This window comes from Microchirus variegatus (genome assembly GCF_963457635.1).
Source record: "Microchirus variegatus genome assembly, chromosome: 6".
Classification (NCBI taxonomy): Eukaryota; Metazoa; Chordata; class Actinopteri; order Pleuronectiformes; family Soleidae; genus Microchirus; species Microchirus variegatus.
The window spans coordinates 33,564,252-33,590,433 of NC_139807.1; the positions used below are offsets into that span (position 1 = coordinate 33,564,252).

At 42.5% G+C, this 26,182-nt stretch overlaps 2 protein-coding genes across 6 annotated transcripts in view; both read left to right on the forward strand.

The window, feature by feature from the left end:
* rnf111 (ring finger protein 111) overlaps nucleotides 1-10,756 on the forward strand; it is a 29,549-nt gene extending 18,793 nt beyond the window's left edge. The window contains exons 5-15 of one of the 3 annotated variants that reach the window (XM_083891728.1): nucleotides 185-373; nucleotides 450-829; nucleotides 1,137-1,389; nucleotides 2,285-2,630; nucleotides 3,505-3,630; nucleotides 3,737-3,854; nucleotides 4,748-4,828; nucleotides 6,477-6,572; nucleotides 6,822-6,908; nucleotides 7,283-7,386; nucleotides 9,072-10,756. In XM_083891728.1, coding sequence (XP_083747854.1) covers nucleotides 185-373; nucleotides 450-829; nucleotides 1,137-1,389; nucleotides 2,285-2,630; nucleotides 3,505-3,630; nucleotides 3,737-3,854; nucleotides 4,748-4,828; nucleotides 6,477-6,572; nucleotides 6,822-6,908; nucleotides 7,283-7,386; nucleotides 9,072-9,189 — 1,898 coding nt within the window. In that variant the 3' untranslated portion in view covers nucleotides 9,190-10,756. The remainder of the gene's footprint in view (nucleotides 1-184; nucleotides 374-449; nucleotides 830-1,136; nucleotides 1,390-2,284; nucleotides 2,631-3,504; nucleotides 3,631-3,736; nucleotides 3,855-4,747; nucleotides 4,829-6,476; nucleotides 6,573-6,821; nucleotides 6,909-7,282; nucleotides 7,387-9,071) is intronic. The other 2 variants (XM_083891729.1, XM_083891730.1) reach the window with 2 other exon arrangements.
* A 2,246-nt stretch (nucleotides 10,757-13,002) lies between these two features.
* On the forward strand, nucleotides 13,003-25,934 carry sltm (SAFB-like, transcription modulator; the record flags this gene model as incomplete). Of its 3 annotated transcripts, none has more annotated exons than XM_083890673.1 (20): nucleotides 13,003-13,137; nucleotides 13,596-13,683; nucleotides 13,777-13,832; nucleotides 15,043-15,070; nucleotides 16,246-16,954; nucleotides 17,555-17,611; nucleotides 17,693-17,786; nucleotides 17,867-18,016; nucleotides 19,047-19,159; nucleotides 19,245-19,390; nucleotides 19,473-19,570; nucleotides 19,657-19,713; nucleotides 19,791-19,939; nucleotides 20,029-20,203; nucleotides 21,472-21,596; nucleotides 22,761-22,940; nucleotides 23,034-23,357; nucleotides 23,451-23,589; nucleotides 24,815-24,975; nucleotides 25,055-25,934. In XM_083890673.1, 20 exons carry the CDS (start codon nucleotides 13,003-13,005, stop codon nucleotides 25,164-25,166), a joined length of 3,096 nt encoding a protein of 1,031 aa, XP_083746799.1. In that variant the 3' UTR covers nucleotides 25,167-25,934. The 3 variants fall into 3 exon arrangements, with proteins under 3 accessions (XP_083746799.1, XP_083746801.1, XP_083746800.1); XM_083890675.1 differs by having other exon boundaries at nucleotides 20,035-20,203; XM_083890674.1 differs by having other exon boundaries at nucleotides 17,555-17,598; nucleotides 17,683-17,786.
* Nucleotides 25,935-26,182: the final 248 nt, after the last annotated feature.

The window sequence follows — 26,182 nt, forward strand, 5'->3', positions numbered from 1 at the left end:
CACTGCAGCCTGTTGACATTTATTCATTCTCGTGAATGCAAATGTCCAAACACCAGATAAAACACCAGACTCTCGTCATAAGTCAAACATAATCTGATGACGACATTAATTTAACATTTGGACACAAATCTGTACATGACTCAGCCGCAAACTATGATTTATTTTAATTTCTTTTTCTGCTCAGATCTTTCAGTTGTGCCAACAACATCTGGCAGCATTCACACTCAAACAGTCAGGTCATCCTCATCATCATCTTCCCATCATGCCTCTACCTCAGAGCTCAATGATGCCCCCGGCCCCTCTACAAGCTGCCCTGGCTCTGACATCACGCACACACAGAGGCCCAGTGGCTCTTCTCGCACAGCCACAGAAGGTAAGACGGTCTCTTTTATTTACCTCTTCTTTAACTCTTTGTATAGTTTGCTCACCGATGTATCGTCCTCTGACAGATGACAGCAGAGCGGGTTTGTCAGGTACTGCAGGAGAGAATGCAGGCACAGCCATGCCCAGACTCCCCTCCTGCTGTCAGCAGCATTCCCCGTGTGGAGGCCCCTCTCCCGGTCACCTTTCCCTGGGCCACCCCCACTCGAGCTGCCTGCAGGCGTCGTCGTCCTCGCAGCAGACCGGCGGCTCACAGCACAGTCACAGCCACAGCAATGCTCACCACTTCCTCCACCACGTCCATCACCCAGCGCCGCAGCCCCCGGGAACGCTGCCATTTCAGGAGGCCGGCTGCCCCGTGGAGAGGCCCAGCGCTCTGCCCGCACCGTGCGCTGGCATCGGCGGCAGCAACAGTAGCAGCGGCAACACGAGCCACTATCATGACCAGGTACAGGTCCGTGCGCTATTCAACAGTTTCAGTCGTGTGTTTGCACCACGTTATCTGCATGATTGAGATCAAGTTACTTCACAAGACTACTGCCAGTAAACCTAAGCAGTGACTGTGTGTCTGCAGCTAACTAACAACAGTGCAACCATTAGCTTGCATCAAGTAACACACACATATTTTCATAAATAAACCGGTAGTTCAACTTCCTAACCCCACTTCCTGCCCGGCCCTCTCCCTGTTAACCCAGAGGGGACAGCAGAGTGATTGTCCCTCTGCTCTCGGTAACCTCTCCACATTCCTCCCACAGCAAACTCTGCCAGTGGACCTGAGCAGCAGCAGTATTCGTAGTGGTGCAAATAGCGGTGGGAGTTTCCATGGCAGCAACTCGGCCTTTGACCCCTGCTGCCCAGGCTCCAACTCGCGGCCTCCTGCTTTCGTTTCTCAGGCCAATCCCGGGCCGAGTCAGCCGGCTGTGGCCGACTCGTTCAGCTCGTCCATGGTGGCTCAGCCTCAGCCGCAAACACAGCCCCAGCCCTGCAGACATTACATCCACCCCTCCTGTGAGTATATGTCTCTGAACGCTGCTGCATTTGCTAAAATCACTCTTTAGTTCTGTCGTAGTGATTAAAAAAGTGTCAGACAGCTATACTCTTCAACTCCTAACGTTTATAGTAATTAACAGCAGCTGGTGCTTTATATGCTGAGTGCTGTACCAGGCACAAGCAGGTAAATGTTCATCAGGATGTGTGAAATGGTGTCAAAGCATTGTGATGAGTTTGAGTTAAGCTTCATCCATACAACAGTTTATTTAATTATTAGATAAAAACCATCTCCGTCCAGACCAGCGTTGTAGCTCAGCATCTAACAGATAAAAGTACTAAAAGTACACATACCTCTTGCCAAATTCTACTCAAGTACAAGTAGAAGTACTACAGTTAGATGTCTACTTAAGTAAAAGTACTGAAGTACTTGTTTTTAAAAGTACTTGAGTATCAAAAGTACATTTTCTAAATATTGCATTACTACATGGAGTTATGTCAAATGTTCATGTTAATACCTTGAAGAATGTAAAAGGACCCTAAGAATCGGAATCGATTCTTGGGCCACCCAAAGATTCACATCCCTATTGATCATGGTCGTAAATATTTCCTGTGAATGAAGCCTGAATCTGGGAGTTTAAAAACAAATATATACGATCTATAAAACATCAGTCAGCGACATGGGACCTGTTCATTTATTAGGATAAACCCTTCAACACTTGTAAGGAAAGGCTGAGATGAGGGATATTGACCCACATCTTCACATATAAATGGAGACACCTTTTTAAACCGTGTTCCTTTCAGGCCCGATCAAGGTCGTAAAAGTCTAAATAAATTGTGGAAAGACTTGTTCCTTGTCCTGTTTGTCTGTTTCTGATCATGTATTTATTGGTCTTTTCCTGTGTCTCTCCACCAGATGGTTCTTTAGCGCGCTCGCTGCATCATCAGCCCTCCGCCGCCTGTCCTCACTCCCATGGAAACCCTCAGCCGACGCCTCAGACGGCCCAACAAGGCGAATTTCTCATTCCTCACACCTTTCTCCAGCCACTGCAGTCCCTCCCTCCAGTGCCTCCTGCCCCACCTCCCCCGCTGTCCGGCCACCACCTCTCTGGTTCCAGTGCCCCACTGACCCAGCACCTGTCCACAGACCACCAGAGCCTGCCTCACCATATGCCAGCACTGGGGGCCTCTGTGCAGAGGCTGCATCAACATGACATGCTAAGGGTGGAGGTGCAGCGGCGCAGGATGATGCAGCACCCAACGTGAGTGGAAACCGTGTGTGTGTCCGTGTCTGACCAAGTTGTGATTGGTCGACTATATTTTTTAAAATTATTGTTATTATTATTATTTTGTTTATGGTAAATTTCATTAGGGGGGAAAGTATCAAGTCTAATAAGGGTGTTTTAGAGCACCAGTGTTTCACATGTAACAGCGTTTCTTCAGAGAACACCCCCCCTGTTTTCCACTCTTTTGGTTTAGTCCAGCCCATATGTTGTTGTCATCGCGTCGTGGCTAACGAGAGACAGACAGATTAGCGTTTGCCATTAATTAGACGTGAATTTTGAGCTTTTCATTTGAGGCTACAGTCAGTACTCAGCAGTGTGGCAGCATTTTTCAAACTTTGCAAGCCACAGTTTGCTTTTCACACCTCTACGGCAAACATGGCATATCATTTAGAAACGCTAAGCTAAAGTTGCTCCGTCCGTTCTGAGTGTAAACATATTGGACGTATTTCAGTGTTTTAGTCTAATAATCGTTGATTGGATTTATAACTGCAGGCGCACCTGCCCGCAACAGCGTCTCGCGGTTTATTGGTGTCACGTAATCTAAACACTCCTCAACAGTTATTGTGCTGATATTACTAGTTATTTTTTCGGATATCACGGGCTATGGTATCGCGCAGATGCACGTAATGCAAAGCGCTGTCGGAGCCATTAGACTCTGTTAAACTCCAGCCGCGGCTGCGGGTCTTTTCAAATTAAGAGCCTCTTTTAATTTGAAAAGAGCGGCACCCGTAAAGCAACCCCCGATTAGTGGATTTTCAGTCGAAATTTCAGGGCGTTAGTCGGCCAGGAGTTTCACCTGTCAACCCCCCCCCCCCCCCCCCTCCTCCCCGTCCTTGTCATTTCCTTACAGACGAGCACACGAGCGTCCGCCTCCACACCCCCACAGAATGCACCCTAACTACGGCCACGGACACCACATCCATGTGCCGCAGACCATGTCTTCCCATCCTCGGCAGCCTGAGCAGAGGACAGCATGGTCAGTGTGAGCAGCCGATGTCAGACATTACATCAGACCTGTGTGTTGTGTGTTGTTGTTGTTGTCGTCGTCGTGATGACACATGTTTTACTCTCTTTGTCAACAGGGAGCTTGGCATTGAGGCTGGAGTAACTATGGCACCCTACCCTTCAGGGCACTTGCACTCCCACTTGCCCCACTACCACCCTCCCCCCAGACTGCACCACTTCCCCATTCCCTTCATGGTGAGAGAGAGAGAGAGAGAGAGAGAGAGAAACCCTCCGCACACATGCATACATTAGCATAAATGAGGACGAATGGCTGTTATATGAAGTCAGGCTGAGATTAATGGCGCTGCCTTCGTATTTATAATATCAGTTATTTCAAGGATGGTTTGGTGGATCTCGTGAATAATGCATGAGCAATTAATATTGGCTCATCAGGCATTTCAAACGCACACTCAACAAATCCAGAAGCTTTGAGTCAGAGCCGACATGTGCACTGAAGGGCTTCTGCGTTCACTCTTTCACCGCAAAACATTTACTTCAGTTCTTCGTCTTTGAAATGGTTAAACGTCTGTATCCTCACTTCATCACCGCCCGGGTTTGCATGTTTTAAATACGTTAAAGCGAGTGAATTTTGATGAACTGGGTGGAGTTCATTAGTTTTAATGTGTTTGCATCTGTGACCTTCATCGTTACACACACACTATGTGCCATGTGGACTCTTATAGAGGCCTCCTCTCTAATGACTTCTGCTGATACGGTCACACCTTTAAAAGAGAATCTGCAGCTGCTCTTTTTATAGGATATAGTTAAACTAAATGTTATCCCGGGGGAAAAGTTTTCACAGTTTTCATTACAAAAAATCTACATAATTCCAGGCAGGTACAGTATATAGTCAAAGTACACAAATACTAATGCAGTACATTATTCTGAACACTTGACAGAAGGTTAGAGCCCCTTAAATTTGATTTTATATCTGAATGTCATTTAATAAATGTCTCTTTGAATTACCTTGTTGTTTGAAAGGTGCCAATGAAACAGGGCCTGTGTAAGACGTGTTGTCGTATATATTGTGTATTTATCTAACAAAGCGTTTTCTCTGTATTAAACATGTGTTGTTTTCTTCTTCGCAGCACACTGGCATATCTGATATGACCTACCCGCACATTCGGTACATCTCATCTAGAATGACTGGCTTTGGAAGAACCTATGAGGTGAGGACTATATCGTATATGTCTCAAAGTCAGACTAACACGCAGATAATGTGATTGGGAGACGACTGCATGTTGAACGTTTAATCTGACTCAACTTATCCTGGGCAAGTACAATTATAGCTAAACTTACATAGTTCCTCCATGTGCCTCAAAACATGCAAAACTAAAGAGTCACCATCACTATGTTACCGTACAGACTGGGATTCTGTAGCTGAAACGAGCGATTATTTTCGTAATCGATTAATCTGCAGAGTGTTTTCTTGATGAATCGATTAAAATCGACGATGTTCCTGAATGTCTTGTTTTTGTCCACAAAGCAAAATGATTCGGTTTAAATGATTTAATGACTTTGTGTGGAAATATTCACATTTAAGGAGCTGAAACAATCAGAAATCTTGTTTTAATCATGAAAAAAAGCTTCAAATCGATGATCAAAATAGTTGACGATTAATTTAGTAATCGATTAATAATCGATTAATTGTTTCAGGTCTATGGGATTATTTATCAGTAAAGTAAAGCAATAAGAAGTACTCACATTGATGTACTGTAAAGGTTTTTATAAGGAAAACTACATTTTGATTATAATCACATATTAACACTCGTGCACAGCTGTAAAACATGGTCACATGAAGCCTTTTAGTTTGCAGAGGAGGTCGTCTGTGGTCTGAGGAAGATCTTTAACATCTTAAAGTTCAGTTTAAGGACACCTGCATGAGTGGGAGTAGGGCTGGGCCATATGGCCTCAAATCAATATCACGATATATTGAGCAGCTCGCCTCGATAACGATAAATTCGAAGACGCTAGATGACGTCAATCAATTTGCATAATTGACCATGTGTACATATATATTTATATATATATATATATATTTATATTTATATTTATATATATATATATATATATATATATATATATATATATATATATATATATATATATATATATATGTGTGTGTGTTTTATGTCTGATATGTATCAAATGCAGTGATTAATTTTGTGTGAGACTGAGTAAAAGAAACATTTACACCGCTCTGACTCACTGCCTGAGCCCTTGATCAAGCATTTGTGTTTTTTCTCCCTCGTCGTGTTCACGTGGTATGTTATAGCACTTCGTATTGTGTGAAGGTGTAAAATCCTGCGGCCTTGAACGCATCATTTGAAAACCAGGAAGCGTATCGTCATTAGCAACATATGCGGATCTCAGCAGCTAACCCCTCTTTTATTGTTGTAAATTAGACTGTGGCAGCAGGTACAACAAGCTCCCGCTGTGGGGAGGACGTACGTCTACATTTACGGCTCACGTATTAAAAAAATTTGGGTTTAACTCGGGCTCAGACGGCACCCGCTGCTTGTTGAGAGGGATACGTGCTTTCACGTGAGAGTTTCCAAACGCCACAAAAGTCTCACCAAAAGTCGGGAGATTTATCACGAGTCCTATGTGGGAGAGAGAGCCTGTGATCAGCAGAGGTGTTTAATGAAGTTCTAGGGCGACCTGATAGCTCAGTGCTACGGATCGTCCTTCAGCAGCTGCTCATTGTTTCCTTTCTCCACTTCACTGAAAGCAAAGGTTTCTGATGATAAGTGCGTGCACAGATGAAAAGTCCTGATGTCGGTGTCACAGCCTTGTTTTTGAACCTCTTCCATCCAGGACCTGCTGCATTTAGAGGAAAGACTGGGGACTGTGAACCGAGGAGCCTCTCAGGGAACCATAGAGAGGTGCACTTACCCACACAAGTACAAGAAGGTGAGCACCTGTCAGCCTGTGTGTGTTGTTGTTGTTAGTGTTTGCACTGTTAACTGACATTTTCTGTGTATACTGTGTGTGTGTAAAGCTGTGCATGACTTTTGCAGTGTATTCTGGGACAGAGCGTTGTGCGTTTGTGCTCATTTTAAACGTCTGAAAAGCTGTGAAGACGTTGTTGGGCAAACGTTCTCCTTAGAGGTTTCCAAGTGTATCTAAACAAGCAATCTAACACCCTGCCACCCAATACAGAAGGTGTTGGAGAGAGACATTGACCAACAGTTAACCCCTGAAGCTTGGGCGTCTATTGGGAAAAATATGCACGCAACCCCAGAATCGGTGAGAAATAATGAACAAATCAATTTGGAAACATGTCTCTGCTCACGTGTACTGTAGATGTTAGCGTTAGCTTGTGGGGGCCAGGGAATTCGGCTAATGATTTAAAGTAGTTTAGTATAGATAGAGCAGATGGAAGGTTGTTTTTGTTTCCAGGACAAAATGACCATTCTCTCTGTCCCCTAAGGAACTAGATGTTTTAGTTGAAATGTTTGTATAGTTTTCTCTTCATAGTTTGTACACATGTAATCTAATAAATATGTAATCATCACACAGTGTTGTTAGTTCAGCAGAGTGACATAGAGTGTATTTTTTGACATTGCTGCACTGTTGTCGTGTGCCTAAAGTCACGCGTCCGCTGGTTTTCTGGCCCACAGAGGAAGCTGCATGGTAAACAAGAGGAAGACGAGGGAGCAGACGAAGACACGGAGGAGAAATGCACCATCTGTCTGTCCATACTGGAAGAGGGGGAGGACGTCAGGTAAATGCTTCCCCTCCTGGGAGTTGTGTTGTGTTTTCAGGTGTTTAAAGACTCACAGACATGTCAGGTGGCAGCAGATGTAGCTCCTCCGGTCTCTGGAGGAACCTTTTTTCCCTTCTTTAACCCAGGGGCATATTAATTTAGCAGAAAAACCCCAGAGTGCCGTAAAATTACCGGCCTCAAGGAATTGAATTTTTTGGCACAGACTCAGGTTTTTTAGGAGGACGCTCTGCCCCCTGCTGGTAGAGAATGAGGTGATTCGGGTCACATTTGAGGTTTCTCAATAGACTGAAATGTTCACAATCATGAACTATTTTAGTATAGAAATGAACGAAATCCAACTTTATTTATAAAGCACTTTAAAGATAATAATAATACCTTTATTTGTGTAGCACCTTACAAACATATGAATGTAATCGTTACACATAATCTATAATTAAAATAAATATTAAACTGATTAATGGTGCATACAAGGAAAAATTTAGATAAAAAAAAAAAAGACATCACATAAAGGCCAGTCTATAAAAATAAAAATAAGTTTTAGGAAGTGATTTAAAACAACAACAGCTGAAACAAAGTGCTGTAAATCAGAGATAAATAAATAAAACATACAAATGTGTGACCTAATAAACATTAGAACTAAAAATACTGTAGAATATATAAAAACAACACAAATAAACAGGTCAAACAATAAAACTATTAAAAAAAAGGATAAAAACCAACGTCTCATACTAGGTCGAAAACAACAAAAGTTCACTTATTTATTTTGCTTCATGGATGTTTTTCCTGAATCAAAATAAAACAGTTTATCATTAAGTTGAGTCATAGTTTTGGTGCAGATGTGATTATTTACAGCAGAACAGGTTTTTATCTTTATGACATTAATAAAAGAACAGGTCACTCAGTAGAATTCTACGGTCAACAATGAAACTCAGGCACAAATACATATATATACATATTTATGTGTGTGTATATGTATATATATATATATATATGTATGTGTATACGTGTATATATGTATACAAGTATGTATATGTATGTATATGTATTTATATATGTGTGTATATATATATATATATATATATATATATATATATATATATTTATATACGTATACGTATACGTATACGTGTGTCATGTTTACGTTCCACGACACCGGAGTCCAGGCACCGTTTACCAGTTAGCTGCGTTAGCTGCGTTAGCTCCATTTGCTCCATTAGCGTTAGCCTACAGCAGAACTGGAGCGGTCTGTTTATTAAAGGAAAAGAGCAGTGCTAACAAATAACGTCAGCGTACCTGTGTACTGCGTATGTGTGCCTCTGTTTTTAAAGTTTAGCCTTAAGACTGATTTTAACAATCAGGAGTCACGTAAATGTGGCGTCTTTTTCCGCTCAGTCGTCATGGAAACGCGTCATGCGTTAACGTTGACGCGTTAGCGTGCCGAGCGCTAATATAAACACTCCTCTATCTCACAAGGTTAACTTATATCTTGTTATTAAAAATCCTGAGTGAACATGAGCAGCAGAGTCTTATCACGGTCGGTGAACTACGTCCTCGGCAAAAGTCGTCAACAAACTCTAAATGTTTTGAGTTCTGTCTCTGATGAACAAACAAACAGATCTAATGTGTTATTATTGTGTTGCTAACATTGTGTTAAATGTGTGTGTGTGTGTGTGTGTCTGCAGGCGTCTACCATGTATGCACCTCTTCCATCAGCTGTGTGTGGATCAGTGGCTCCTCACCAATAAGAAGTGCCCCATCTGCAGAGTGGACATTGAGGCGCAGCTGTCTGCTGAGAGTTGATGCTGTTCTTTGTTTTTTTCTAACAACCCTTTTGGTTGAAAGTTTATTTTGAGATCATAAGAATTTTCTCTTCAGTACTGCAGTCAACCAAAGATGGCATGAATTACCTGTGCAGCTCCATGACGAGAAAATTAAGAAGAAAAAAAACAAAAGCATTGAGCCTAGAGTGCCAGCTATCACATATTACTACAACAGCTACAATTCTCCATTAAGGGTTTAAGATTTTATTGTATTTATAAAGCTTTTATGTAGCTTTGATGGTTTCCTCAAGTGTCATTTTTGTTTCTTGTTTCTCTGCATGTTTCCTTGCAATGCATTTCTTTGCACATATAACGTGGGCGTTAACACAGCCTAACAATTTGCAGGTGAGAATAACTGCTCTAGTAAAGATGCATTTCTGTAAACTTAATGCCTTGCTTTACTAGAATAGAATGTCGACCTCCCGGTTTTTTTTTGTTTTGTTTGTTTTTTAAAAAGAAAAACAACGACGACAACATTGCAGGATTCATTTTTACCAACCATTGTATTGATTAGTTTATGTTTAGAAGATGTGGATTGTTAGTGAACGATGTTTTTAAGTAAATCAAGACATTCCTAACTAGGGAAATATGTTAACAGATCAGCTGCTGTATTAGTGCACACCCAGTATTTCTAGAGTGGAAATAAACTCCTCTGTTCACCTTCCTCCCAGAATATGCACATGCTTTGCTCCGGCGACACCTCCTCCTCTTCCTCCTCCTCCTCCTCCTCCTCCTCCTCCTGCTCCTCCTCCTCCTCCTCATCCTTTATTAGACTAAAACACCACCACAGAAAGAATGTCACCTCCTTCTCGCGACTGTTCTTTCTAAACTGAATGATTTCTGGGATCTGCTGTGAATCTTCATGATGTTGGGGTTTCCCTGCAGAACAGGCCTCATACACTTGATCTCAGGTCTGCGTGTGTGTGTGTTCTTGTACTTGCGGCATACTGGGGACCAGTGAGGGTTTTTGACCAACACAGTGAGGACATTTTGGCCGGTCCTCACTTTGTTTTCACTGAAATCACTTCCTTAGGTTGTAAACATGTTATACTCTGTTTTTAACACATCCTCAATTTTTGTACAAAAACCTTGTTTTCCAGCCCTGGTGGATTCACACACTTTTTGCTCTGGGGCTCCACCTGCAGACATTTTATGGTACTGCACCCAGTAGTACTTTATAGATGTCATTCATGAAGTAGATATTTGTAATTGTGTTGATTTACAAAGTGGAAATGCTGGTCCTCGGTGTGCAGCAAGTACAAGAATATGTGTGTGTTCTTGTACTTGCGGCATACTGAGGACCAGTGAGGGTTTTTGACCAACAAAGTGAGGACATTTTTACGAAGTGAGGACATTTTGTCCGGTCCTCACTTTGTCTTCATTGAAATCATTTCCTGAGTTCGTAAACATGTTAAACTCTGTTTTTAACACAGATCCTCAATTTGGTACAAAAACCTTGTTTTTTCCAGCTCTGGTGGATTCACACACTTTTTGCTCTGGGGCTCCACCTGCAGACATTTTATGGCACTGCACCCAGTAGCTCTTTATAGATGTCATTCATGCAGTAGATATTTGTAATTGTGTTGATTTATAAAGTGTGCAGCAAGTACAAGAATGTGTAAGTGTGTGAGTGTGTGTGTGTCCCAGCGCTCACTGTGGGTTTGACTTCAGACCATTTTAAACCCCTGACCTCACCCCCCCCGTCTCTCTCTGTAGTCAGGGCAGCAACAGCAGCAACAGCAGCAGCGGCGGCTGCGTTTGTTTTGGCTGCTGCGGAAAAGTAAAAACTCTGACGCCGTCGTCGACGAACCCACTCGCAGCATAGACTTGCACAAGAGAGAAAAAGTGGTGAATAATATTATGTGCTGAGGCCGTCGTGTTTCCACTCTGAGGAGAACGAGTGTTGAAATGCAGAACTTAAAGCAGGTATCCATGCGTCCGTTCACGTTAAGGCACGAGGATCATATTCTGTGGGATTTATATTAGTTTTAAAAAATAATAAACTTGGAATAACTCAAATCTGATTCCTTTCATTGGTGTCCTGCTGGTTACAGTTGTCCTAAAAACAGGCTTTCTGGTTAAATACTGTCTTTATAATGTATTTTTAAAATGTCATGAGTTGGCTTTCATAGAATTCTTGGTATTAGGCCAAGTTTTACACTGGTTCTGTTTTATAATGTAATATAAATGACATTCATTCATTATCTACTGCGTTATCATCCACATGATGGTCACAGGGAGTTGGCTGACATATTTTTAATAAGATTTTTAAGATTTATAAATTAACATTGGTATTTAGAACAAGGTTAAGAGTAACAGCAACTAAAAAAAGAGTTAATAATGAATACATTTGTCAAACAATAGAGGAAAAGAATAAAGCTGTGAGGTCATAAACGCTCAAGTTATAAACCATGTGTGAGCATATTTTCTTTATTCTATAACATCATAACCTGAACAATGTTCACATTTATGTCCAAATCCACATTATAACGTACGTATGTGGTGGAATAAAACTGGAACACAATGTAAACAGTGAATCTGGATAAGATGTGGATTAAGACTTTACTTTTACATCATCACAGATGATGAATTAACTACAGTTAAGGGCTTAAAATGTGTGAGTTTGATGACTGAACATCTGCAAACATCTGGATCAGGGAACCATGTCAAACATTCTGGGCACAGTGGGTCACCAGGTCCAGGACTGAGGAGAAAACATATAACTTCAAAATAATAATAAAAAATATTTTTGTATAGACAGAAAATAAAGTGCAGTGCCGGCATGGACCACAAGGTGGAGATGAGACACTTATGCAGTATATACACACATGGATACAGTATGTATATACACATACAGTATATACACATAAACAGTACATACACATATATACAGTATATACACATATACAGTATATACACATATATACAGTACATACACTTAAATGAACAGTATATACACACATAAATACACATATATACAGTACATACACACATATACAGTATATACACATATACACACACATATTGAGTATATACAGAGTATATACACACATACTGCATATACACACATATATACACATATAGGGCATATACACATATATATGAAGGAATGTATTTTATGTTTTTAATGAACAAAATTACATATATAAGTATCTCTCTCTCTATATATATATTCACAATATAAGTCATGACAATCTACGTCTAAACAACAAACAACAGTAAGTAGCAAGAAATAAATAAAACATTGAAAGTGAGTTAAAGTGACAAATGATGCAGTTTTAGCAGCAGCGGTAGATTATTGTTTATATTGTGTTGTCCATGTTGTGTATTGTCTGTTATTGTCTGTTCTGTGTGTGTGAAGATAAAGGGACAGAATGTTGTGAGACTTTAAAGAACTGAGATGATAGTGAACAAAGAGGAAAGAACGAAGATAAAGAACTGCAGAGGGCAGTATTATCATTTATAATACTGTATTGTAGAACAGTATTATAGTAGTATTATAACTCTTAACTGTAGAGAACAGTATTATAGTTTTATAATACTGCATTATAGTATTATAGAAAAGTATAATAGCAGTATTATAACTCTGTCTGTAGAGGGCAGTGTTATAACTCTGTAAATACTTCCGGAAATTATTATTATTAGAAGAAGAGCATCCCCTTATTTCTCCACACCACGCGGTGGCGCTTTGCCCTGGACGGACGACAAAACACAACAAACGAAGAAGAAATCGTTTCAATTCAAGTGTGCGCGTGCGCGTGCGCACTGGTGTCGCTGGTAAGCGCTCGGTAAAATGGCGTCGGGTGCCATTTCCACGGAGTTGAAGAAATTATCCGAATTACGAGTTGTCGACCTTAAATCAGAGCTGAAGCGCAGGAACTTGGACACGGCCGGTGTGAAGAGTGTTCTGCTCGCGAGGCTCAAGCAGGTATTTAAAGAAACGACCTCCATTTTGTGCTTTTTCAACGGCGCTGCTAGCTACTGTTAGCTAGGTTTGCGACGGGGTTCCGGTTAGCTTGTGGTCAACGGAAAACACACACACACAGCTTCAGTTTAATTAAATATATTTATTATACGTTATCAAAATGTGAATTGTTAATTGTGCATTTGTCCACACAGACGTGTGTTTTGTTATAGTCTGAATGACGGACTGTAAAGGAAATGTTTTTGTATTAACGACAGTTCTGTTGTGATCTAAATGACGTGATAGCATTAGACTTCAAAGGCCTTTAATTACATGCAAATTATTTCACTATTTCTCTATTTCCTCACTCTTTCCGTGTCCGTGCACACGCTCGTCTCAGGAACGTGACTGATGTCAGTTGTTAAAAGTGCACAAATGCTTGTTTATGTTAAATATATTCGATGGTTTCTGTGTGTTTTAAGGCTGTTGAGGATGAAGGTGGTGACCCAGAAAACTTTCAAATACAGCTTTCCGGTGATGCGTTGCCCCGGAAAGTTGGAAAAGCTAAAGGTAAAATGTGCCTTTGATTGATAAACACGTGGATGGTGACGCAAGTCCGGGTTTTATAATGATCAAGTGTCTCCTTTATTTTATTTATTGTAGGACGAAAAATGGACTCGGATGCGGAAACCTCAGTGGAAGAGGACTTGCCCTCCAAGGTTATTACAACAAGATTCTCCTTACATTTACCACATTGTCTCTTATCTAGTTTGACCAAAACATCACAATTAAAAGGACTTCATTACAGTAACATATTTGTGTATAGTAGGCATTCAACAGTTGGTAGTGAACTGTTTTAATTGTCGTAAATCCACAGGAAAACGTATCCATTCTAACTGGCCCAGGGTTTCTCACTCCTGATGTGTTTTAGCCGAGCTTTACACGACAACGATCTGAACACAAACCTGCAAAAGTGGTGTTGCGTTTCCACTTTTTATTTCGCTGGGTGGAAATCTGTACGCACAAAGTGATGCTAAAGTTTGTGAAATTTGATGTAGTATGCATGCCAGGTGGCTAGGTGGCACTGTGAAGCACTGCCATACAACAACAAGAGGAGCGTTGAAACTTCCTACTACTTCTCTCTAGTAGCGCGATGTAGCAGCTAAGGTGACGTGAATGTCCGACTTATGGATTATAATCAACAAAGTTTGTTGTTGTTTGTCTGTTCTGCACATGGATCTGACGTCAGCGTACAGGAGGATAGCCAGCGTGAGCAGCTCAGAACTCACTTTAGCGTTTTCAACCTTTTAGACGGGAACGCCACGGTGGAGCGTTTTTAACATTTCCACTCTGGAGGGTGGCTTCATTTTTATTAGCGTTTTTAAGCCCCAAATACACCATCGCCGTCTAAACGAAAGGCACATCTGATCAAATATTTTGTCGGTTTCACCCGGGAGCGTTGTCGTATAAAGCCAGACTTGGATGCTTTCCCTGCTCAAACACACCTGACTCAAATGTTCAGCTCGTCAGTCAGCTCAGCTGAAGCCTAAACGACCTGTTTATTTGAATCAGGTGTGTTTGAGCAGGGAAACGCCTAAAACATGCAGGACAATGGCTCCCCTGATCTAACCCGAGTATATGACCTGTTCTTATGCTTTCTGCACTTTCTCACAGTTATGTAGACCATTTTTTTTAAGGAAATGCATGTTTAGATATGTAATCATCATACTATAGACTAGTACAGCTTGCGTTTTTGTCTGCACCTTGCAGATGTAGGATTTCATCATGTAGTCATAAAGCAGAAGGATGTGCATTTGTCGTAAAACTAATACAATCTAAGGGACAATGAGAATGTAGACATAACTATCGGTTTCCACTGCAGCTAAATACTTGTCGGCTCACATCGGTTTGTTTTTTTCTTGTCTCTAGGATACTGAAGAGTACGAGTCTGAAAAAGGTACGTAAACTGACCCGTGTTCTTCTTTTTTTTTACAGCCAACTCCCAATGAGATCGTTACGGTGTATTTTATATCGCAGAGAGCTTTGCTTTCAAAATATGTTGAGCGATGAGGACATGATTGGACAAATGATTTGAGATTGGCTCCCTTTTTTTTGTCTCTTTCATTGTTGTTGTCAGCGAGTACATAATTCAATGTGGGTCGCCTTTATTTAGGTATTCAATTTCCTATGATTACACAAAACATTTCAAAGTTGTGTTTGCTCCGGTGGATTTCCACAGCCTCCTCTGGCTTCATCTTCCTACACTTGTCAAGGAAAAGAAGAGCAAATGTTCACCAACAAGCTTGACATATGTTATTATGTCCGATAAACGAAGATTCAACAACATGGAGGACTCTAGAAACACTGTTCTTTGCTTGGTGGCATTTTGAGTGAAGTCATATGTGGACAGACTGGGTCGGTCTGAATATAGAGGACTCCCTTTGCCACAGGGACTGGACCGTTTATTTCACAGATGACCTGTGAGTGAGGCTGGGATTTGAGTAGTTCATGGACTCCTCGTAAAGATTCTGAGGAATTGTGCCAGGAGGCAGCTGAAAGATAAAGAGACTTCACTCAGGAAAACACTGCATATACACCTGACGACCGCCTTATACCTGCTATAAAGAACCCTGATACAAACCACTGTCCTGGACTGTTGAAGAGACGCATTTACTGTGCAGTTGACAGGATGATGATGAAGAATTTCTATTCTGACCTAAAAGGACGTTGATTTTGAAGAATTGCAAGATGTTGAAGATTCTCTGGAATCCAGATGACTCCATGATGAACTGCAGCGTCACAAGAATGAACTGAACCATTTTTTTTAAACTTCTAATTTGAACTTTGCTTCAAGATTCCCATCTGGAAAACTGCCACACATTGTAGGAAACTTGTGGAACGTCACGCTCTGTATGAAGCGACTCGACGTGTCAAGAAACGAAGAGCGCTGAATGTCACCGCCCCCGTTCTCAGTGAAGATTGTGTGTTTTGTGTCTTCCTGTGGTGTCTACGCCCTTGATGACCATTAACACTGAATGTGCTGTCTATTCTACTTTTTAGGTCAATTGCCATGCGACGTTTGAATGTTAAAAGTTGTGTTTTGCCATGTTTATCCTTTATTAAATCCCTCAGATGTTACTGATACAGATGACGGTACTCGTGAAAATGCTAAGCCTGCACCGTCTGAGGACAGCCTCGCTCAGGCCGAGGCCGAACCAGCGCCTGAAGCTGTGACGGCCGAGGCTGATTCTGAGCCAGAGGATGAGCCTGAGGTCGAGGCAGAGCCTGAACCTGAGGCTGAGGCTGAGGCTGAGGTCGAGCCTGAACCAGAACCAGAGCCTGAGGTCGAGGCTGAGGCTGAGCCTGAACCAGAGCCAGAGGTTGAGGCAGAGGCTGAGCCAGAGGACGACACCGAGCCAGACGTGGAGGAGGATCCCGAGCCAGAGGCGGTGAGCGAACTGGCCGGGATGGACGACGAAGCGACAAATTCCTTTAAAGAAGTAGAGGACGATCACCTGTCCGTCTCAATCCAAAACGAAGATGCCATCACCCTTGACGTGGATGGTGATGATCTCCTGGAAACAGGTAAACCTTCCAAACTTCCAGATCCAGATGCCGAGAAGGCCACTGACGAGGCCTCTGCGGAGACGGGCCCAGACGATGAGATGAAGTCGCAAGACTCCGACGGCCACAGAGATGGTAAGAAAGACGATGGATCCAGGTGTGACCCCACGAAGAAAGACGGCAGAGACTCCCTGAAGAAAGCTGACACGGGAGACAAAGAAAAGGATTCTGGGAAGAAAGGCCCCTCCTCTACTGGGGCATCAGGTCAAGCAAAGAGGTTTGTCTTTCTATGTCAGTTCTTTGATACTTCTACCAAGTCCAGCTCACTAAGAACGCAGCATTGTGGGTAGCCTCAAGATGTTTCTGCCATAAGGGAAATGTTCACTGATGTTCTCTGATGTACCTAAACCTGCCATTTACTACTTTGAGTTGTTTTTCTGAAGTTGGTTAAGTTGCGACGTTAACCAGGAGATGACAAAACGCCTCTTATTTTGTTACTTTGATGCTTCCAGCAATTTAAAGCAGTTCCAGTTTCCACACAAGGCCTTGTAAGAGAGCGTTAGTCCCAGTGATGGCAGCGGTGTTTTTTTTTTTTGTTTCACTTTTTGGTCAAATGATTCACTGAAGTTGAACAAACGCCGAAGATTTCATTGTCCAGGGAAACAAATTGGCTGACAACCTGACCCAACCTGATCTCACCACTGGAAAAGAAATGAAGCCTCACATCCACATCCATCCTTTCCCACAGGAGTTTGCCCCTGAAAATACTTGATATGCTCAGCTTTTATTTCTCTAGATGAATCTCTATCACAGCAGGCCGTGGCGTTGTATTCCTTCACTTATTGTTGTCTCTGTTGTTGCAACATTTGCTTCTTAGCTCTTCCAGGGACAGGGATGGGAAGCCGGCAAAAGATGAAAAGGGTAAGAAGCTTTTGTTCAGGAAAACAACCACAAACCATTCCTAATATGGCTGCTAAGTGTGTTTTGGAAAACTTATTTTCTTAGGAATTGTCAGCAACAGCAGCTCTTCTCGCAACCTATGGGTGAGCGGTTTGTCTTCAAACACCAAAGCAGCCGATCTGAAGAATCTGTTTGGAAAATATGGGAAGGTAAATGATAAAGTCACTTAGTGAAATAAGTTTATTTTGAATATGTGATGGAAACGTATTCAAATGAACTTTGTCAACAGGTTCTAAGCGCTAAGGTGGTTACGAACGCTCGCAGTCCAGGTTCTAAATGTTACGGCCTGGTGACCATGTCGTCCAGTACCGAGGTGACGCGGTGCATCTCTCACCTCGACTGCACCGAGCTCCACGGACAGCAGATCTATGTTGAGAGGGTGAGTTTGTGTGTGTATATGTAAATGTGATTGACATGATCGTTAAGAAATAAACGTACACTGCTCACAGAAAGTTAGGGATGTTTGGATTCAGTTACAGAATGCACCTAAAATGCACTCTAACATTTACAGGTGAACTGAAGTTAATGCAGATGTTCAAATGTTCAGTGTTTAAGTTCTAATTGAATAACATGTTCTCTAATAATAATAATAAGTGATTAACAACTGTCAGTGTATCATGTTCAAATGTTGACATGAGACCAATACTTTAAAATTGATCAGTTATTGAGACATTGAGATGTTTTGTTGTGGTATTTCCACCACTGTTGTCAGCTCTTCTTTGAGATAAAGAAATGACCATTGCATCCTTCTATGTACATGTCCTGCTTTCATGGTAGAAAAACACTGTAACATCATCTTTTCATAGATATTCTTGTCCACTATCCCCAAGGCGAGCTTTACACGACAACGATCTGTACACAAACTGCAAAAGTGGTCGTTTAGACGAGCGTCTTTGGGTGGAAATCTGCACGCACGCGGTGACGTTAAAGTGTGTGAAATTTGATGTAGTATGCATGACGGGTGGCTAGGTGGCGCTGTGTAGCTCTGCCATACAACAACAGCAGGAGCGTTGAAACTTCCTTCTACTTCTCTCTCGTAGCAGCTAAGGTGGCTTGAATGTGCGACTGGATTATAATCCGACATGTTTGTTGTTGTTTGTCTGTACTGCACATGGATCTGACGTCAGCGTACAGGAGGATAGCCAGCGTGAGCAGCTCAGAGCTCACTTTAGTGTTTTCAACCTTTTACACGGGAACGCCACGGTGGAGCGTTTTTAACATTTACACTCTGGAGGGTGGCTTCGTTTTTTTTGCGTTTTTAAGCCCCAAAACTAAAGACACATCTGATCAAATATTCACCCTGGAGCGTTGTTGTATAAAGCCAGACTAATTTGTGACTAGTGTGACATGATGCAGTCCTTCATTCACAGGGAAACTGTGTCCTGTTTTTAACTGTCGTTGTTTTTCAGGCCAAGAACGATCCTTTCAAAAAAGATCCGTCAAAGACAGAAACAGAAGACAAATCAAGTTGCAGCAAATTGAGCGATAAGCGAACTTCCACAGGGATGAAATGGGCCAACAAGTGAGTGATGAACCAGTCAAAGAGTGGATGGATGTTTTGTTCAGTTGAAAACATGAGTAACGTTGTTTTTATTCTCTGTGCACAGAGCGCCGCCATCGCATAAGAAAGACGACAAGAAATCAGACAAACTGTCGGAGAAAGACAAAGATTTATCCAAGAAACAGGAAGTCAAGAGTGGTTCATCCAACCTGGGACAAGATGCTTCAAAGAAAGATGAGAGAAAACATGGACGTAGGTTTCTTTTTATTCTGGAGAATCCACAGTTACTTTGATTATGATGTGATTTTAACGATGTCTTTATTTTTCTTTGCAGGCGCTAAGAGTCCGATGATGATAATGGATCACAACAAAGGAGATTCAAATTTCAACAAAATGAGACCTTTCAGGAGGGGAGGGAGGTATTTTGATAAAGTAAGATGGCTCATTATGGTTTATTTTATTTATATTTGAATTTATCAGCAGATCTCTAATGAGATTCCTCTTGAAACATTTTTCAGGCTCCAGCCAACATGAACTTTCAGAGACGACCAAAATATCTGATTCCTCCTGAAGAGGTAAATAAAGCTGCTTTATTATTTATAAAAATATAAAAGTGTCATAAAAGCGTCATTTAAAAATGTTCTTTCTTCAGCTGGAGATGATGAGAGACAAACAGCGAGCGTTTAATAACAAAGGAGAAGAAGGAGGAGACATCCTGCCCTTTGAGAAGATGAAGGAGCAGAGGATGCGTGAAAGGATGGTTCGTATGGAGCGAGCTCGCAGAGCCGTGGAGTTACGCCGGTAAAACTCTGTCTACTCTTTAAAACACTCTCAGCTCTGAGGTTTATAACGATCCGATGTCCTAATACAAGACCTAATGTTGTCTGAAGGCGCAGAGAAATCGCCGAGCAAGAACGACGCGAGCGCGTCCGTCAGATGAGAGAGCGCGAGGAACGAGAGAATCTCCTCAGAGAGCGTCAGAGGCTGGAGATGGAGAGACAGAAGCTGGAGAGGGAGCGTTTGGAGAGGGAGAGGCTGGAGAGGGAGAGGATACGCATCGAGCAGGTACGCTTTTAAAACACTGTTGATCTGTGACTGAGGATGGTGTTAGCAGAATCATCATCATCATGTTCACCCGCTGTCACCACGACTACAGCTAATGTTGGAATGGATGTTTTGAACTGTGTATGTAGTCTATCAGGGGAGTCTCACTCAGGTTGGGCTGGAAAGAAAAAATAATCCAGCACAAAACTATCACAAACTATCCCTTAATTTAAACGACATATTATTTCACAATGGCCTGAAACTGTCTGTGGACCAAATCAATGTCGGGTTTCACAACAACTAGCAACACTTAAGATGTAATCCACTAACTCCTGCAATAATCACGAATAAGACAAGAAAAGTAAACCAAATGAACCTTCACGACGACCAACAATACTTCATTAAAAGATCATTCACGAGTCTGGAATGCAGTAGTTACATTGTGCCAGAATTGTGTGTTTTTTTTTTTTTATGGTGAATTTCAATAGGAAAGTACCATGTGCTAATGGGGGTGATTTAGAGCACCCGTGTTTCACAGGTAAAGACCCCATTATACTTCTCCGACTGCGTAACCACGGAGACCCCTCCAGCCTTCATAGTTCTCCATCGTGGTGCTGGATACGCACTGCAATTTCCCGCCCGATCAGTAGGGGTCGCTACGCAAGGTTGTTGTGCTTTTGGCTACAGTGAGCAATGGCGTCCGAGAGAGAAAGACTGTTGTTGTTGCAGCAGCTGAATAACATCTGAAATAAATATTTTTCTGTCCCTGAACGCAGTTTTAAGATCATTTGAGGCGAGAAATGATCCATTTAGAGTCTAAACATGTGCTGTGTGTATTAAGATATGACGTATTTATAGTTTGGCATCTTTTCACAGCTCTACTACAAACATATCTTCTAAAAACAGTAAGCTAAGGTCGCTCCGTCCGTTTTAGTATCAGAATTTGCATATTTTAGTGTTTTAATCCAATGTTCCTATGTTAAGTCCCTCTCTGTGTGAGGACACAAATAATCAAATACTGTCTCAACAGTTATTGTGCTGATATTACTAGTTGAGATATTACATTATTTTCATATATCATGGGCTATGGTATTGCGCAGATGAACGTAATGCTCTCAGAGCTGTCAGACTTTTTCAAATTTAGAGTCTCTTTTAATTTGGAAAGAGCCGCCCGTAAAGCACCCCTGATTAGTCGATTTCTTTCGACTAAGAGCTTCTTTGGGTGATTACAGCCCTCGTGTCTAGATAATAATAAATGATACCTGCTTCTTTATATAATCTCTTACCAGGAAAGGCGTAAAGAGGCCGAGCGCATGGCGCGTGAGCGCGAGGAGCTCCGGAGACAACAAGAGCAGCTCCGCTTTGAGCAGGAGAAGAGAAACAACCTGAAAAGAGGCCGTGAAGTGGATCACAGGTAAACACTGACCACACCACTGTCTTTGTGATGATACTGCTCTTGTGAGGGTTTGTTCAAGTGTTGATAATATAACCTGCGATACAGTTTGTGTATGGCTGTATTTTACTCCCAGGATTCCTGAAGATCTGCCAAAGAACAATTTCGTTGTAATATATTTTCGCAAATAAGCACGTTACAATGTCGAATTGTGTTGGAATGTGTTGGTTTGATACACATCTAAAAGAATCTGAGCTTTGAACACTGTCAGAAAATAACTGACCATTTATGAAAGCAACTAGCTAGCTAGCGGCTATTTGCCAAGTGCTTCGAGAGAATATGCCCGCCAAGAAGAGCTTACATGACGGGCAAACACTCTCGACGCACTCGGCAAAAAGATGCGTGTACCTGCGTTCACGTGAACACGAACACCCTGGACTTGTCAGATTTCAATTACATTCGTTATTTAGCATTTACCAGGACGGAGAAAAACAGGCGTTGACGGAGAAAAACAAACGCAGGCAACACAACGGGCAACACAACACAACAGCTGGATCCGCCAGCTAACGTAGGTTAGCACGTTCGTAACGTTCACTACACTAATTTGCGTATAGCGGCGTCTGTGGATCCTGAGCTCAAATCACAAAAATCATACAGTGATGCAAAAAACCCACTGTTCAGTGACGACGCCTGCATTTAAACTAATCTCAGTCTGGAGTCATTAACCTGTTATCAAAGTAACTGGTGTTCATGTGAACTCGTGTGCTTCCACTTCATGGTTGTTATGGAGACATCAGGAACAGTAAATACCTGCTTTAGCACTTTCCTCTGTTGTTGTTGTTGTTGTTGTTGTTAATAACTGTTCATAGCTCCTGTGTTGACAGTTCACACAGAAACACTTGACTGTAAATATTAAGTCATTTACACAGATTATTACCCTGTGATCTTTAGTGTGGACTGAGACTTCACTTAGTTTCACTGCTGTAATTCAGTTCACTCTTAATTAAAGTCACTCTACTGTGTTTAAAATGTCAAATGTTTTGCATGTTTCTGGATTGTTGTGAATTATTCCCTCCGTCAACATGATTCCTCTGCGTCCCGTAGTGTTCTTTCTTTTTCTTTTTCACCGTGGTTTGATGTTCAAGTGTGAGCCTCATTCTCTGCGTTTGTGTTGATGTTTTTAAGTCGTAGAGACGATTCCTTCTGGAACAACAACAACAACAAGAAGATGCAGTCGGAGTCTGACGTCCGTGTGAACCAGGGTTCAAACTACAACAGGCAGCAGAATCGCTTCTCAAACTTCAGCCCTAAAGAGAGAGGACGCTTCCCGGACGCCGCTGTGGAGCAGCCGAACACGTACGACAGGTACTGGAGTGTTTCACGGCTTTCCCTGAACAAACCTGACCAAACTTCACCCACTGATGCGATTGTGATGTCGATGTGATTTTGTCGCCGCAGACGTAACCGGTTCGACGCCGAGCCCGAGGCGAAGAAAGCTCGCCCTGCTCCTCACAGACAGAGCGGCTCGGGATTCGAACGCTACCCCAAGAACTTTGAGACGGTGCGCAGAGCCGAGCCGCTTCCTCCTCCTCCGCGCAACGACCTCCGCGACTCGGACCGACGGGACAGAGACGAGAGGCGGCCGGTGCCCATGCACAGTCGGCCGATGGGAGCCAGAGCCGCGATGCCCGGCATGTCCAACACTCGCTCACCCAGGGACGGAGGAGGAGGACATGGATGGAAGAACGATGGAGGGATGAACTCCAACAAAGAAGACATACGGTAAATAAAAGACGAGAAGCATTGACGTTGTTCTCGGTCTTTGTCCTCTATGAGAATGCTCAGTTGTTTTTTTAAATGTCTTTAAACGAACAGAGGGCCGATGCGTCTACGTGCCGAGCAGCCGACCAGAGAAGGTCCAGGTCCTGCTCTGAGAGGAGGTTCTTCAGCCAGCAGAGGACGGAGCAGCTTCAACGACCGGGACGGGAGGAGACCGATGGGGATGAACGATCAGGTCAGCGAGAGACGCCGTTTGATTGGTTTAACGACAGAAACGTTATATTAAGTAGGGCTGCAGCTATCGAGTTGAGTATTCCACCAATTATTCCTCGAGTAATCAGATTAAAAGCAAATATCAATCATTTTTTTCCTTCAAAAAATTCAATAATTTTGAGTGCTGTGCAAAAGGTTAACGCGACACGTTTCCATGAAGACTGACCGGAAAAAGACGCACATGACGTCCAGGCACTGTTTACCAGTTAGCTCCGTTAGCTGCGTTAGCTCCTTTAGCGTTAGCCTACAGTGGAACTGGAGTGGTCTGTGTATTAAAGGAAAAGAGCAACGCAACAAATAACCAGCGTACCTGTGTAACTGCGTATGTGTGCCTCTGTTTTTAAAGTTTAGCGTTACTTTAGAGACTGATTTTAACAATTGTTTAAGCGTGAAATGGTCTGACATTTTCTACCTTTTACGGACTCTTTCACTCTCTGTTGTCGCGCCAGCTGAAATCCGTGTGAACAGGCCACGTAACACACGAGTGAGGAATAGGCTACGTGCATGATGGAACTTCTGCCTAGCAACCGTGGCTCCGGTAGATTGTGTTGTCGTCGTGATTTCCCGGAGACGCTAGTGAAGTGCTAAGTCGTGGAGTCAATTTTATTTGTAATTTATGGATTTCGGATACAAGAGAGACAGTTATTGTATCAAAAAGTCAGAACGTCCGAGGACATCCGAGTTTATGCGTCCTCGTCCTCAAATTAAACTTTTCTGCTATTTTAAAAGTTGTACCCCATATACGTAATTAGTCACAAGACTGAACGCTGTATTTGCTGTTCGCTGTCTGGGTTTCCGCTCCCACGCGCTCGCCCTCGGTGTTGGTACTTGAGAATTATTCCAAGTATAAAGAGCAGGAACTGCACCTTTCTTAAACCTTGTCAATTTCCCCGCTTTTTGAAATGCCGGCTGCAAACTTGAGTGAAGTCGTCCCGCTGTACCCTCACCATCAGTCTCGTATCTGAAATCCCAACGGAAAAAATCACAACAACACGACCTACCGGAAGCAGCCCAGCGTACCGGAAGCCATGGTTGCTAGGCAGAAGTTCCATTGTGCACGTAGCCTATTAAACGAATACTCGAGGCAGAATAACTCGATTACAAACGCTCCTGGAGTAACGGCTGCAGCCCTAACTGTAAGATGACGTTTTCCTCCCCTTCCTGACCGTGAGTCTGTGTCTCTGCAGCCGTTCTCCTCCGGCCGTCAGGTCGTGGTGGAGCGTCACAACCGTGACCAGGGCCTGAGGAAGGAGTGGCACGGTGGATCGGGCTCTCAGGGCCGAGGCGGCAGCTTCTCTGATAATCGTCGGATGGGGGACAACCGCAGCGGCATGATGGCGCCCTCTAGGTACAGCAGATAAACGCAAAGCTGAGCGATGTCACTCTTGTTCTCAGCCTTCTCAGCTGTGAACTTTGTCTCTCTGCAGCCACTCCTCGTCGGGAATGAACCGCATCGTACAGATCACCAGCAACCCCATCCCCAGTGGTGGCAGCGTGGGTGGATTTAAGCCCTTTAAAGGAACGCAGCGGCAGTTCTAACGTCTGCGTCTGTGCTGCCCCTGCTGGAGGCTTTGTGAACTCTTTCTTTTTAGAACGTGGATGACGCTTTTATTTTGTATAGGCGAGTGTTTGCCTCTTTACCTGAGCAAAGGAAACTCTTAGAGCTCCAGGTGTTGATCTGTTAAAGCTGTGGTGTGATTTCCCTGCTCCTCCTCTGAGTGTGTGTGTGTGTTTTTGTATATTTCCAGCTGAGCAGAGTCACTCACTCACAGTTTTCCTTTGTACTTCATCTTAATTCAGTGTAAAATAGAGCTCATGTCGTATGTTCATAGGTGTCTTTTTGTTTTTTTTTTAAATCTTGTTTTCTGCTGATTTTACTGAAACATGAATGGTTCACTGTCGCAGGTCAACGTCGTCTCGTAGAATCTCGGCTTAAATCACGAGCAGCTCGTCGTCTCCGTGGATTATTATTATTATTATTAACTGCTGTAGTTTGTCAGAGGATCAAAACGTGTGTTTTTTATTCCAGAGCGTGTGAAGAGTGTGAAACTCTGCTCTTTCCTCAGATTACAGTGACTTTTCTTTTCTTTTTTTTTAAAGACGTGTGTGATATTGTGATGTTATTTAACATTATGAAACAACCAGGAAGAAGTTTAACGGCAGCTCTGGAACGAGCTTCACTTTTATTTATCTTCTCCTCTTTGACTTGACAGCGTTAGCGTCGAGTTGTGGTTTCAGTGTCGGAGCAGTGATTCACATCAGGACGCTCGTTCTCTACCTTCACACGTTTGTTATCGGCTGATTTAAAAAAAGAAAAACAGAAATAAACTTAGAAAAAGTCAAACGCATTCACTGCTGTGATGATTGTTCTGTGCTTGTAGTTTAATCTTCTCCTTTTGTGTCAGGTTTATTCACTATTCCATGTTTGTATTTACAGCTTTATTTGAGTCAAAACGATCCAGAATCAACTATATTTAGGTGAACGTCATAAATAAATAACTGAACTGGTTAAAAAACGTTAGAGCAAAAATAATCCAGAGTGAAATCAACGACAA